The sequence below is a fragment of the Tinamus guttatus genome, unplaced genomic scaffold (genome assembly GCF_059628265.1).
Source record: "Tinamus guttatus ecotype Peru unplaced genomic scaffold, ASM5962826v1 Tinamus_guttatus_pri_ptg000367l, whole genome shotgun sequence".
Lineage (NCBI taxonomy): Eukaryota > Metazoa > Chordata > Aves > Tinamiformes > Tinamidae > Tinamus > Tinamus guttatus.
Window position 1 is genome coordinate 1042926 of NW_028288901.1, and position 13367 is coordinate 1056292.

The following is a 13367-nucleotide window of genomic DNA, read 5'->3' on the forward strand; positions in this document are numbered from 1 at the left end:
ACAACTTTGTATTTCATTGTTATAATCTCCACTGAATTCCTCAGTGTTTGAAAATGAATTGAGTGCTCCCAGTTGATTCACTTTCCCTGGACTGCAGGGTCTATTTTTGCTTTTGTAATTCCAGGTAACAGCAGGACAAACGCTGTATGTCAGTCTTGTTGCTGCCTGCAGCTTTTTGTATAGCTGCTAGGAAAACTAAGCAGGAATTGTTTTGTACCTTGCTGCAACCTGTGGATGTGCTGGCCGCGAGCAGTGGCACAGCACTAAATATGAATGCAAAATGCAACATTTTGTTTTTTTTTTCCTTTGTTTTTAACTAAATTCACTTAAGACAAGTTAGGCTAGAGTTTCAAATGTGATAGTATTCACATTATAAGTAAGTTTTTAAGTTAAATTCTAGTAGACCTGTCTTTACAACTTCTTTTTTTTTTAATCTAGTATTTATTTTATCAGGTGCTTTGCATCTTTTCAGCAGCTTCAAAATATGTTGAAAATCTTTACATGTTACAGCACTTTGTTTTGTCTATCTTAAGTCTTTGCATATGCAATTTATTCATTTAATACAGGGAATAAAAACACCTTGTGAACAAAGGAAGAGAAGTTTATCTAATATCTAGTCAAAAATGCTGTACCAGTGTTGGCAAAATATTTTGTTAAGAACTCCAGCCTATCTGTCCCTTGAAGTGAAAGTGCTAATTTGATGTTCAAGTTGTCACTATCCTTGGCCAAGAGTACAGCTTTTAGAGCCTCATCTTGCCCATCGCTAGGATTTTAACGTTTCTCCATTTTTTTTGTTTGTTCGTGTTTGTTTATTTTTGAGCCATTCCAGTCCAGACAAAGAGGTTGTCTGTGTGTTATTCCTTGAAGCCCTTTGATGCTGATGTCACCTTCAACTCAAATTGACAGTGGGCCGCTACTACTAAAACTTGGATTTTCCATCCTTATGTTTGAGGGCCTGGTGGTTGAGGCAAAACTTAGTAGGGAATATAAGCCATAACCAGCACTATGGGGCTTTGAAAACAGAGCTGTTTTTTTTTTTTTTCCAATAGTTTTTCCATGTAGAGTGGAAATTTGTCCCATTTCTGTTGGATTTAGAGGTATAAGAATTGAGCTGTATTGTATTCAGAGCAGTACTTGAAAACCTTTTAGTTTTAACTAGTAGAGAATTGCAATGAAATATTTTTCCAAGAGGCCTGCATGCTTGTCTGATGTTATTTCTCTCTAACCTCTATTTAGGACAACTTCAAAAGACGACAAAAGGAAAAAAAAAAAAGAATGAAGGTAAATTAATTCCTTTCACCATGCAAAAAGAACACTAGCAGCAATTAAAATATGTAGTATAGCTTTCAGTAAACATGAGTCACAGGCACAATTTAAATCATGGGATTTTGGGGATGTACTTCCTTATCTTTGCTTTTTTCCATACTCTTTTGAATGAAGCAGTTGCTAAAGGCTTCTTCAATTGGGAAGGAGAAAGATTATTGAAGATGCCTCATGAAAATTCCATTTTGTGTCCTTGGAATGTAGAAACATCTGCACTTCTATAATTATTTTGTGGTGCTTTGCTGTGCTCTCTGTACAAGACAGCTTTTCCGTGTATTGATACAAGAGCTGTCGGCAACTGTATTGTGTTCGGGTCAATGTGCTTCAACAGAGTATTAGTTTAAGGTGTTAAGTTTAAATGTGTACACAAGTTTGCATTGATTTGCTTGTTTAAAGGCATGCATTATAAGATATTTGCTTTGCTTACATAAAGTCCTTTTTCAAACCAAGCTAAATAGTCTCATTTGCCCCCGCACCAAAAACTGCCTTTCAACCCATGAAGAACTTCAGCGCAAAATACTGGGTGATTCGTTTGTTTTTCTAAAAAAAAATAAATAAATAAATAAAATAATAATAATAATAAGATGTAGAAATATAAGGAATATAATACTTGCTGGTAAGTCCAGATAAGATCTTGCTAATCATACCTGATTTAAGCTGGACTGAATAATTGATTAAATTACACTTGTTTTATATTAAGTATGTTAAGCCAAAAATCGTGATAAAGCGTCATCGCACAAGCTATGGAGATTACACACCCCTTTGCATATACATGTGTGTTTTTATTTTGCAGCGGGACCATCCTGCTTTTATTCCTGGCGGACAGTTTTCCCCTCAAGCCCTGGGAAATCGATCCAGTCCTCAGGCAATCAGCAGCCCTCGGCAGGCTGCCTTCGAGATGAGGATGCACGACCGGCAGAACTCTGTAAGTACCTGGTTGAGGCTGTTTGCAAATGGAAGGAGAAATAATCACGTCCTCTGTAGCTCTGCAGGCCTTGTTCTCTGCCCTGTCAAGTTTGCTGTGGAAAACAGATTTTTTCCCAAGGAAATAGCTTTTAATGCCTTTTTTTATGAGGCTACTTGAGTAAAATTGTATCCTTCATTTTTCATGTTAGAAATGACATTGCTTGTTAAATATTTCTGGAGAGGCAAAGGTGAGGCAAATGTATCCCAATCAAGTATAGCTCATATCAGCTACAATCAAACCTGTTTGATGACATTTATAAAGATGAACCTCCCTGTTAATACATGCTTAGGAATTTCCTCTGTAGATTTGTAAGGAACACAAACAAATTCTGAGTTGCAGATATCACAAATTCTAAAAGTAATAAAAGTAAATAAATAAAAGAACGTGTCTCCATTCTGCAGACCAGTTTGATTAATAATTTTCTGAGAACACTTCCTGTCTACTAGTAGTTTTAGGAATTGGTAAAATACCCTAAGAATTGTTGATGTATGGTTTGATTATGCTGAAACTGTTACTTATATGTCTAGTTTTCTGTGCCTCAGAAGTGAATGACCTAAACATAGAGTGTATTCATTTGGCCATTGTATAAATGTATAGAGGGTTTTTTGAAGCAGGAATGTGAAGGAAAAACCCTGCAAGTGTGGTGTTCTTGTATACTATAAAAACTTCAATATTGAGTTATTTCTTTTCCTTACAGTTGATGGATTCTTAGCATATTTTTAAACATATATTATCATTCCATTTTTTTTACCCCGTGCCCCTCTGTTAGCTGAAATTTGGTCCTTGATGGTTTTAAGCTTCGTGGGTGGACAGAGATGGGGTTTTTTTATTCTTCGTATGTTCAGTCCAAAAGCTCCGTGGTGGTTCTTTTTCATAATGTCCTCTGGCAGTAAATTGGATTAATTAAAATTAAATATCTCTGGGAATAGCCAACTTCTAGAAAACCAACTTCCACTATAATGGCTAATTGAAGGAAGAAGAATAATATCTAAAATGCCAGCTTTATGAAGGTACAAAATATGTCCCAACTCCAGGCTAAAGCTGAGACTGGAGTAATATCAGCAGGGTTCCCGTTAGAAAATTAGTAATTGAAAAATATTTATATTGAATTTTTGCTTCATTCATATGATTCTGGATGATACTAGAACTGTCTTCCTCTGAACCTGACCTATATTTCCATATCTCTACATTAGTTTTTGGGGGCTTAACATTAAGGTTAACATTATGTTTGTGAATAGCTCAGGATAATTTAATTTAGCTGCCACTAATTAATGTGTCAAAGGAAGCACATGTGCAAAATATGGCACCATTCCCACCTGCATATGCTTTTCCCCTGGGCCTTTTGTCTCTTACAGTCAGTTTTCACAATTTCTAGTTTCCCATTTAACTTTGAATATTTTTATTTTAGTTGTATTTTTATTAATGACTTTTGTGTAATGATCTCTTGTTACAGGTAACTTGTCTGTGCATTTATATTTTGGAAAATTATCAGTTGAATATATGAGTTTGGGGAACTGATTTTACTTTCCAAAATGTTGTCTGGGACAGAGAGAGGGAAACTTAAAGGAAATTTTTGAGAGGGTATCAATGAGCGATGGAAAATTGGAAATACATGGAGTGCTCTGTTAGCTGGTTTGATTGTTAGGTGTTGATAACAATCATGATTAATGTTCTCTTTTTGTTCATAATTTTTCATCCGAACAGCGAATAGGCTTTTGACTAAGGGTTCTTCTCATCATGAAGATGTATTTTCTAGTTTGTTTTGTTTGTAAGCCTGAGTAAATACCATTTGCAGTTCTAAATTGTAGCTAGTGCTACTTCTTCCTCTTTTAATCCAGCAATTTTTGTACATGGGTTAAGCAACGTAGTTCTTTTAGGGAAGCTCTCTTCTTGTTTATCTTGGATTTTCTTTTAAAATACAGTGTTTTATTTTGTTGCAATGATTTGCAATGTTGCATGAGATCAGCTGGGTCAAAACCTACAGTGTTTGTGCTAGTTCTGAATTACAAGCAGCTTTTGCACAGTAGCATGTATGTGCAACACATATTTGTTATCACTGTAAAAAGTTGTAACATAGTCCTGGGACTAGAGACAAGAGTTGTAGTCTAAAGGCTTATTTGGGGGTATGTAAAAATTTCTGCGTTTTGTAAATTGTACTGTCTTGTCCACTGAATCTTTTTCTCTTGTAAGTGTAAAGACTTGCTTGACTGTACCTCTGTCTCTTCATGCAATTTTTTTCTTTTGCTTCTTGACTTAATATTTTTAGAATTTTATACAATTTACCTGGACCTTTTGGAGAACTAAAAATAATGTACATGATTTTTCTTTCTCGCAAGGCTATTAATTTTATCTCAAGGGTAAAATGCCTAATAAACCCTTTCTCTCCCCCCCATTCATGTGCAATAATTACAACTGCAGATAACTTCACCATCTCCAAACACCAGTCTCACTTCTGATGGCACCCCATCCCCAGCAGGAGGAATTAAACGAAAAGCTGAAGACAGTGACAGTGAACCTGAGCCAGAGGATAATATCAGGTGAAGCCATTTTTTGTAGCACTTTGTTAACAAATTGCTGAGATAGATGCAGTCTAATTAATGCCATTTAGCTTAGAGCAGCAGTGCCTTCAGATGCTTTTCTATGATCTTTTTATCCACCAGTAATTAATGTGGAGGGTTAGAATATTCAGTAAATTCCAGTGAGATGTGTAAGCTATAGCTGTTAAATCTAAGTATGGAGATTAGTATGCGTGCGGGTTTACATCCTCCAACCACTGCTCCCTTTGAGACCGAGCACTAGATTGGCTAGACACTCGCTGCTCAGCCCTGATTATGTGAGCTGAATGCAGCTGTTCTGCAGTTCAATTTTTAAGCTGTTTAACCCATAAAATTCAGTTACATTGCTTACTTTGACTATCACAGCCGAATTTCCTCAAGATTTGGTCTGTCAGGGCCTGTTTTGGCTGCAAGGAAATCTTTAAGTTTCATAAGACAGCTGCTGCACAGATGATTAAGAGGTGGAAATCTGAGATTTAATTGAACAGACTACCAGTTAACAGTGGGTGTGAGTTTGCTTAAGCTTTTAATCAAGATGTAAGGGTTAAGGTCTTATGATTCTTTTTGTTGAATAACTTGTTTAAATTTCTGTCATGATAAATGCAACCAGTAGGTTTTTGCCTTCTAGAGAGTAAAGGGACATAGACATGAAGAAACAGAAAGGTTATTTATTGTGAAGGATTGATCACTAGTGTTCTGCAGTGTTGTCATGGTATATTTGTTATTATCTACCCCAGTAGAGCTTCTAGTAATAAATACTCTAGTTGTTATATTTATTTTCCTGTGCATGTTGCATCAAAAACCTCACACAATCCATTTGGATCAACAGGCAAGAAATTTCTGTCTAAAATCAGGATAAGTCTTAATGCCAGTTGCCATTTGAGTTTTAGCTGAGACCCTAAAGGAAGCATTTAGCAGTTAGGATGGCTAGTGGGAACGAATCATGTTGATTTACAGGTTGCTATAATTTTAACAAGTTTGGTACCATCAGCCAAAAGGTTATGCAGTTCCTCCTTTAAGTTCTTCTGTAGATCAGAATATTTGCATGGATATATATTTTTTTGAATGAATAAAAAACACTTGTGGGCTTTGCACTGTGTTAGGAAAGGATGAACAAACTTCATTTCTGGCATTGCATATACTAAAAGTGTGACTTGTGTCAAGTTATATTTGGATCTGAATGGAATTTAATTAAACACTAATCTGAAAATGATTCTTCCTAAATAAAAAACAACTGCTTAAATGGGCTAGATGCAAAGAAGCTGTTTACCAAAATGTGTATGTTATATTTATTTTGCTTTTGCAAAGCCGAAAGGATTTCCTGTTGTAAAATAGAAGCATAAACCAACTTCCAGTCTGTCTTGTTTATTGCAGTATGAGAGTGTCATATGTGACACTGAGTTGACCTCCCAGTTGTGCTCTGCTTCTGCACGTAATTTTAAAAGCAAAGAGGCCTTGTATTGGACTTTCTAGGTGTGAGAATCCATGCCAACATTTGAGCTTTTAGAACAAAATTATTTTAAAACAACCTTTTAGTAGGGTTTTAATGTGATTTAATGAGTTTCTAAACCAGATGAGTCTGGTGGTAATTAGAGCATACCCGAACAGCAATAGAATTTAGGAAGTAAGCTTTTAAAAAATCATCCCTTGCTTGCTTTTCACTTTGGCTAGCACAGAAACCATCAGTGTTCTGCTTGAGGAGAGCATGAAGACCAGGGGCTTGAGCTCACTGTGAGAAGGGACTGCCATGACATGAAACTTTGCCAAGGGCAGGTTGAGTAAAATTGGTCAAGCAAGAAGTGGAGAGCTTGCTTTCTTCCTGATGGCTGGAAACATTAAGGAACAAAGTTAAAACTTCAGTTTTGGTAGTAGATTTCTGATGAGAAGGGTGAAATCTTGGATTTGGGAACAGTACATTGTTCTGGAAAATCCTTGCATCAGATTTGAAAAATCTACCCTGTTTCTAAAAAGTATTTGGAAGAGGCACATGATGGCAGTTTGGAATTGTTTGGATTTTCCCTTATCCTGGCCATGAGGTTTTACTCTCTTGCTCAGTACCAGCTTTCATGCTATCATTTTTTTACCCGCTTTAAATGAAGTCAAAATGGGAACTTAAGTAGCAACTGACAGATTACTAAGAGCTTGTTGTTTGTGTGGCTTCCATTGTGCTGCACAAGCTTTTTCATTATATTTTATTTCAAAAATGTAAATGTGCAGGTAATTAAGTGCATCATCTAATTGTATTTATTGTGCAGGTTATGGGAAGCTGGTTGGAAACAACGCTATTATAAAAATAAATTTGATGTTGATGCATCCGATGAGAAATTCCGTCGTAAAGTCGTGCAGTCCTATGTTGAAGGGCTTTGCTGGGTTCTCAGATACTATTATCAGGTACTTAAAAGTTCTTCTCTGAAACTTCAATTTGCTTTTGTCTGCCGACTGTGTCTTTGGTGTAAATAATCATATTTCATGACTTATTTTTGAGAAGCAGTGGAGGTTTTGAGGATGCAGAGTACTCAAAGTGGGTGCCCGTTCTATCTGATGCTCAAGATTTGAATGAAATTTTTATTGCTTCTGTAACAGTGTTTTTTAGCTTATTAAGAACCAGCACATATTTTTCCCTTTGCAATATGTAGCCCTTGCTGCTGCAATTAATTGCAAATGACTAAATGAGTGAACAAAAGGCAACGCCTGTGAAATGCTCGTAAGAATTGAAAGGAGCAGAGTTGTCAGTCTCCTCTGTAGATTATAATGATGTTCTATGAAGTACACTGTAATTTAAGTAATCTGGATCTCATTTACATCTTTTGATAATTGAGATGTCAGATTGGCAAGAGATTAGTTAGACATTGGGGTTTGTTGCAGTGGCAGTTAATAACTATTTTCCTGCTCTGAGAACAAAGCAAGTTATATTTTGTGTGACCTGGGAATAGCGTCTCCTTAACTGGCTCTGGAGGGCTTTTTAGCTTGAACTAAATGTGGGTAAAACTAAACCCTTTCTAGGCTGCAGTGGGTGCTGGCTGGCTGGCTTGGAGCATGGGCGCCGCAAGTATCTCACATGCCTGCAGAATGCTACATGCTCTTGGAGTTAGCAAGTTTATTTCAACCTTTTCCTCTTCTTTTCTTTCTCCAAGAAGAAATGCCATTACTGCAGCAGAGTTAGGGCTCTGAGCTGCAAATTATCGTGCATGAAAATGATGGAGTTTGAGGCTTGCCCAAGCGTGCTCTTGCAGGGACGAGGTGTCCGGGCTGGCTGGTGTGCAGGAGAGCCCTGAGCTTTGCACGTCCTCAAGCAGCTCCCCTGGCAGAGGAGAAACGTCATCTCACAGCCCGGGCTGCGTGTGCAGGTTCCTGTGACCTGCACGTAGCCTGGGCCCGTGGCAAGCAAGCTGCTTTCCTGGTGAGCGTGGCACACCTGCCTCTAAAGGACATAAATACTCAAATCAGGTGTGCGGCTCTGCTTGGCGGAGGACTCTCCATGCACCCTTCAACATTATCAGTAGCGCAAAACCACTCCAAAAGGCAGTCTGGTTTGGAACAGAAACTGCAGGGTTTAAAGGAGGGAGTGCATGGCAAAACTGAGATTAATGTTCTTGAGAGAATCGAAGAGGTGACCGAATATATTCATTTGAAGACTGAAAAGTTAAGATGGTTTTATTCAAGGAAGTTTGTGCATCAGGCAGGGGTGTGTTCGTTACGATCACGTACGTGATCTTGTGCAGATCTAGTACTGCTGTTTTATAGCTCTTCAAACTGGCTTTGTGTTTGCGTGTGTACTGTTGCGGGACTTGTACCTTTAAATGTACAGGAACAGGCAGAGCAGCCTCTACCCAATTTTAAAATGGTATAGACAAGTCTTTTTGCAATACTTGCTAATTTAGCTTGGTTTAAGGCTGGTTTAGTTGGAGATGAATGTTGATGACTCCTCATCCTATGGAGTTTGGAGGCATTTCAGCTGAAGTGACTGGTGCGTAGACAAGTGACACATGATTACAGCTGCAAAGCAAGTAAATCGCTGAGGCTGAGAATAGCTTCAGACTTCAGGTAGCACCATAGTGCTCTCAAGAAAATTAAGAAGCAGAATGGCCTCAAAGAGGAGCGGCGTGGGGCATGTGCTTCTGCTTCAGTCGTGCGGCGAAGGAAAACTTCATAAAAGTACCCAAACATCTAGGGTTGTGTTTCTTGGCCGTTTCGATTCCTCCTCAGATGACTCCATAAGTCAAATATCCCTGGGGCTTGTGAAGCTGACAACACAGACCTAAAGCAGTGCAAGCGATGGGAGCCCTGCGAGTGCTCACGCTGTCTGCACCCGTAAACGACACAAGATACCAGCAGTCCTCCCAGCATGGCCTTTCTGCCTGTATGAAACATGGGCTAAGAAGCTGGTGGGCTGAAGGAAAATTCAAAATAAGTTGGTTTTTGTCTTTTATTTTGCTTCTTTATCATGACAGGAATTGATTTCAGTAGCTACTGCTTGTTGTCCATAGGACTTATAGGAGAATTAGTTACATGATTTTCTACTCATGTACAAAGCTAATAATGTAGGACATGTTCTACTAATGGGAAAATTAAAAAAAAAATACTGAAACCATCTAAAGAATTGCTTCTGGTAATTATAGCATCTGTAGTTTTACACCAAGGATAGCGCCAGAGGGGCCTCGTTGACATTCACTTGCTTGGAATTGAAAGTCAAAACAGTAGAATTCTGTTTCGAGTGGTGTTGCTAAGAAAACTGAGGAGAGGGAAACTTAACTTTAGGCTTTTTGGAGGCATGTCTCCTTTTATAAAGTGCATTGTGTTCCAGTGTGTATGAGCTGACTTTCACATCTTCTTTTTGAGAATTTTTTTGTCTCTTTCAAGTGAATGTACTTTAAATTTCCCAATATTAAATCAAGAAAAATAAGAGGGGAAGAGCAAAAGGTTACTGGAAGTGCAGGTAGTACCTTTTAGCAAACAGAAAAAGAATTTAAACCAGGATACTTTTCAGCCTGTTTGTATGCCTTGTGCCGTGCATCGTTTCAAGTTCTCTGGTCCCTCCAACTCCCAAGTTTAATAGTGGGTTGGGATGTGAAAAACAAGAGTGTGAATTGGGTGCTGCCAGAACGGGGCTATTCTGCTTCTGGCCAGACTTTTCAAACCGCTTTACCTTGCTCCGTTCTGCTCTGTTTATGTAATTGTGGAGGAGCTCTGTGTGCCCGTGCTCTTGGATGTGCAGCAGCTCTGCAGAACCTGAACTTGTAGCCAGTTGCTATAAGCTCCTCAAATTAGCTCCAGGGCCTGGATAGCCTTATGGAGAGTCTGTGATTCCTCCTGCTTGGCCGGTGCGCGTGTAATTATTTACTTATTTATTTTCCAAGTGTTTCCAAGCGGGAGGAACAAAGCATGAGGTGCAGTAGTGTCCTGAAGTTCGCGTTAGGGTTGTGCCCTGAGGTCCTCTGTGTTGTGACGGTGCCAGGTGCTGTCTCTTTGGCTGTCCCCCTTAGTGACTCTGCCCTAGCCCGTGCTGAGAGCGCTTTGGCACAGGAGTCTGTGTGCTGGGGTGGGTGCTACCAAGGAAGGCCCGCGGTCTCCGGTCCCTGTCCATGAGCAGCCAAGTCCCAAACTGAAGCTCAGAGCAGAGGCAAGAGCTCTTTTTATAGTCACAGGGACTCCTCATTCTCCTGGCTGATGCTGGGCAAAATTTTGTCATCCTTAGTTACTTGGCTACTTGGATTTCTTTTTGTTTTCCTCTCACTAATCCAATTTGTCTGACTTGTTTCTCTTATTTTGTTCTCCTAGGGCTGTGCATCCTGGAACTGGTACTACCCCTTTCATTATGCTCCCTTTGCTTCGGACTTTGAGGGCATCGCAGACATGCCCTCAGATTTTGAAAAGGGCTCAAAACCGGTACGGTGCCTTTACTTAATTTATGTCTTAACGACTTATTAGACCAACTCTACACCTGCTTGTCTACTTTCCACAGTTCAAGCCTCTTGAACAACTTATGGGAGTATTTCCAGCTGCAAGTGGGAATTTTCTGCCACCAACCTGGAGGAAGCTCATGACAGATCCAGTAAGAATCCTTGTTTCATTCCTCTCCGTAAGGTTTTGCTGGGTTAGAATTGTGTGTGAATGTTACTTGGTACTTCTTTCTTTGGATGGAAAAAATGATGGAAAAGAGGAAGGAACATTTTTGGTAAATTGAAGAAATTTTTTTTAAAGATCCTTGAAAGTAAATTTTTCACTTCAAGTGCTTGGATGAGGAAAATCCTTTTATTTATTTTATTTTTTATTTTTTTATACTTGGTAAAACTTTTTACTTTCTTCTAGAAACCTTACAACACTTATTTGAGGATCAGAGACCTTAGCCCAGCCATCCTGAACTCTATTACCATATTTTCTTGTTTTGATGCTTGTTTTGAGTAGTAGATGTGCCCTAGCATGCTTCCTGGTTAAATGGTATTTAATGAAAGATGATTTTATTAGTCAAAATTCTTTGCATCCTCATTAATAGAGTGATTAAAAAAAAACACTGTGGTACATAGCATTTTGAATCAATTTCATAATTGGCTTTAATGATTTTGTTGTTGTTGTTGTTTTTTCTCAAATATAGGAATCGAGCATAATTGACTTCTACCCTGAAGACTTTGCTATTGATTTAAATGGGAAGAAATATGCTTGGCAAGGTGAAATTTCAACTTTCTTCTCTTGAATTACAGTATATGGCCTAGTTTTAAGGGTCTATGTGAAAATAGGAAGAAAATAGAAAATGATCTCAGTGAGATAATGTCCAGCAAGATTTATGGCAGTATTTGCTTCTGGTATTTGGAGTAAAGAGAAAGCACTTTGTCATAGGTGTGTTTTTTTTAAAGACAATTTGTATGAAGAACAAATTATGATTCAGTAACAGACTTAAGATCAGCAGTGATTAGTAGTAATTTCATCAGTCATTTAGTCATTTGTTAATTTGTCCTGAATTAATCATTTTTTCTATTTTTATCAGCCTTACTATGTAATTGTCTTTTGTCTCTTTTGCATTTAATTAATGGATCTTATTCTATTCAATCAGTGGCTCATTGAAAAATGTTGTGGAAAATACACAGATATTTGGACACATACAAAGAATGAGAAAACAGAATATTCAGTGTGGTCTCAGAGAATATTAGTTTTAATGATCTGTCAAATTTTAAATCTCATGCTCAATCAGTAGAGAATGTCACACTCCAGTATATATAATTATTCCTGTCCGTCGTCTTAGCCTGTGTAACTATCTTCCAGTAACTATTTTGTTCTACCATTATTATTGACTCTGAAAGCTGTTGGCAATGTTTTTCTTCAAGACATGGTAATTCCTAATAAGATTAGAGAAAGCTTTTGTAGTACGGCCAAAGAATGGGAGGAGCAAAGTGGAAAAGTCAAAGTAGTGACTTCTAATGTGCATGTGGAGGGGGAGATACACAACCCCAACTCTGTGCCAGGAGAGCCCTTCTTCGTGCTTCCTCCAGACCTCATGCTAAGGATCAGGGGCTCCCACATCACTCGAGTTGCATGTTGAGTTCTGGAGATGCAGACTGTTTCTACAGAGAAGGACAGTTCTAGTGTGAAAGGCTGGTGTTCAGCTCCATGGTTAGCCCTGTGTATATGGAAGAGTTCCTCAGTAGGAACTCAGGCTCCATAAGGGAATGTTCTACTGCAGTGATTTCCTGCTATGCAGTAGGAGGTTGCTTGTGTAATGATGGTTGTTCTGGCATGTGATAGCACTGTGTAAGAGTAGTAGTAGGATGTGGAAGGACCAAAATACCGAAGTTCAAGCTGACAGAAAGATGAAAGGTTGAACAGGGCTAATCCAAAGAAAAGTGGACGCCTGGAAAGGAAGAGATGACGTTGGAATTTTTTTCATATTGTCAGTGTAATAAATCTTGAGCGTAGATGAATTTGTTGCTGCAAGAGAGAAAAGCAAGATATGGAGAGTTGCACTTAACACAGGTGAATATTGGAGATGTGCAGAAGGAAACACTAGAAGAGAACTGTTGCCCCCAAAACACTGATTTTAGGAAGGCAGCCAGTAGGACAGAGAAGATGTAATCCAAACTCAGGTTATTAGCTGTGTTGGGGACCTGTGCACAGAGGCTGCAGAAAGGAAGTAGTGACTGGTTGTTTGAAAGCCCTGAGAATATATTTACGTGGGCTAAAGTACTGTTACAGACTGGGAAGCAGGGAGGCAGGGCCGTGCGTGTTCACACAGAAGAAAACATGCGTGTCTACATGACTAATATTAGAAAATTCTCATGCTGGGTTACATTCTGTATATGTAAACGATAATTATCCTATGCTGAGGGGTTCTCAGAAGTACTTGTATGTGGTCGTGTCTGAGCCCATATATTGTGCTCCTTCATCACCCTTTTTGAAATTTTTTAGGTCTGGTGCATCGTATTAACGGAAGGTTAGGGACAATTGCTGAACCAGCATTTTATACTGCTGTAAAATGAATGTTTGCTCTGGAGTCTTGCCAGACAGGTACCAACTAAAGGTCGCATATGTCC

The 13367-nt window shown here is 38.6% G+C and overlaps 1 protein-coding gene across 1 annotated transcript in view; it reads left to right on the forward strand.

The window, feature by feature from the left end:
• Positions 1-13367, forward strand: part of XRN2 (5'-3' exoribonuclease 2) — a 49643-nt gene that overhangs the window by 11317 nt on the left and 24959 nt on the right. Inside the window, exons 14-20 of the mRNA XM_088530359.1 lie at positions 1237-1281; positions 2117-2248; positions 4709-4827; positions 7101-7236; positions 10624-10731; positions 10808-10897; positions 11438-11510. Coding sequence (XP_088386485.1) covers positions 1237-1281; positions 2117-2248; positions 4709-4827; positions 7101-7236; positions 10624-10731; positions 10808-10897; positions 11438-11510 — 703 coding nt within the window. The remainder of the gene's footprint in view (positions 1-1236; positions 1282-2116; positions 2249-4708; positions 4828-7100; positions 7237-10623; positions 10732-10807; positions 10898-11437; positions 11511-13367) is intronic.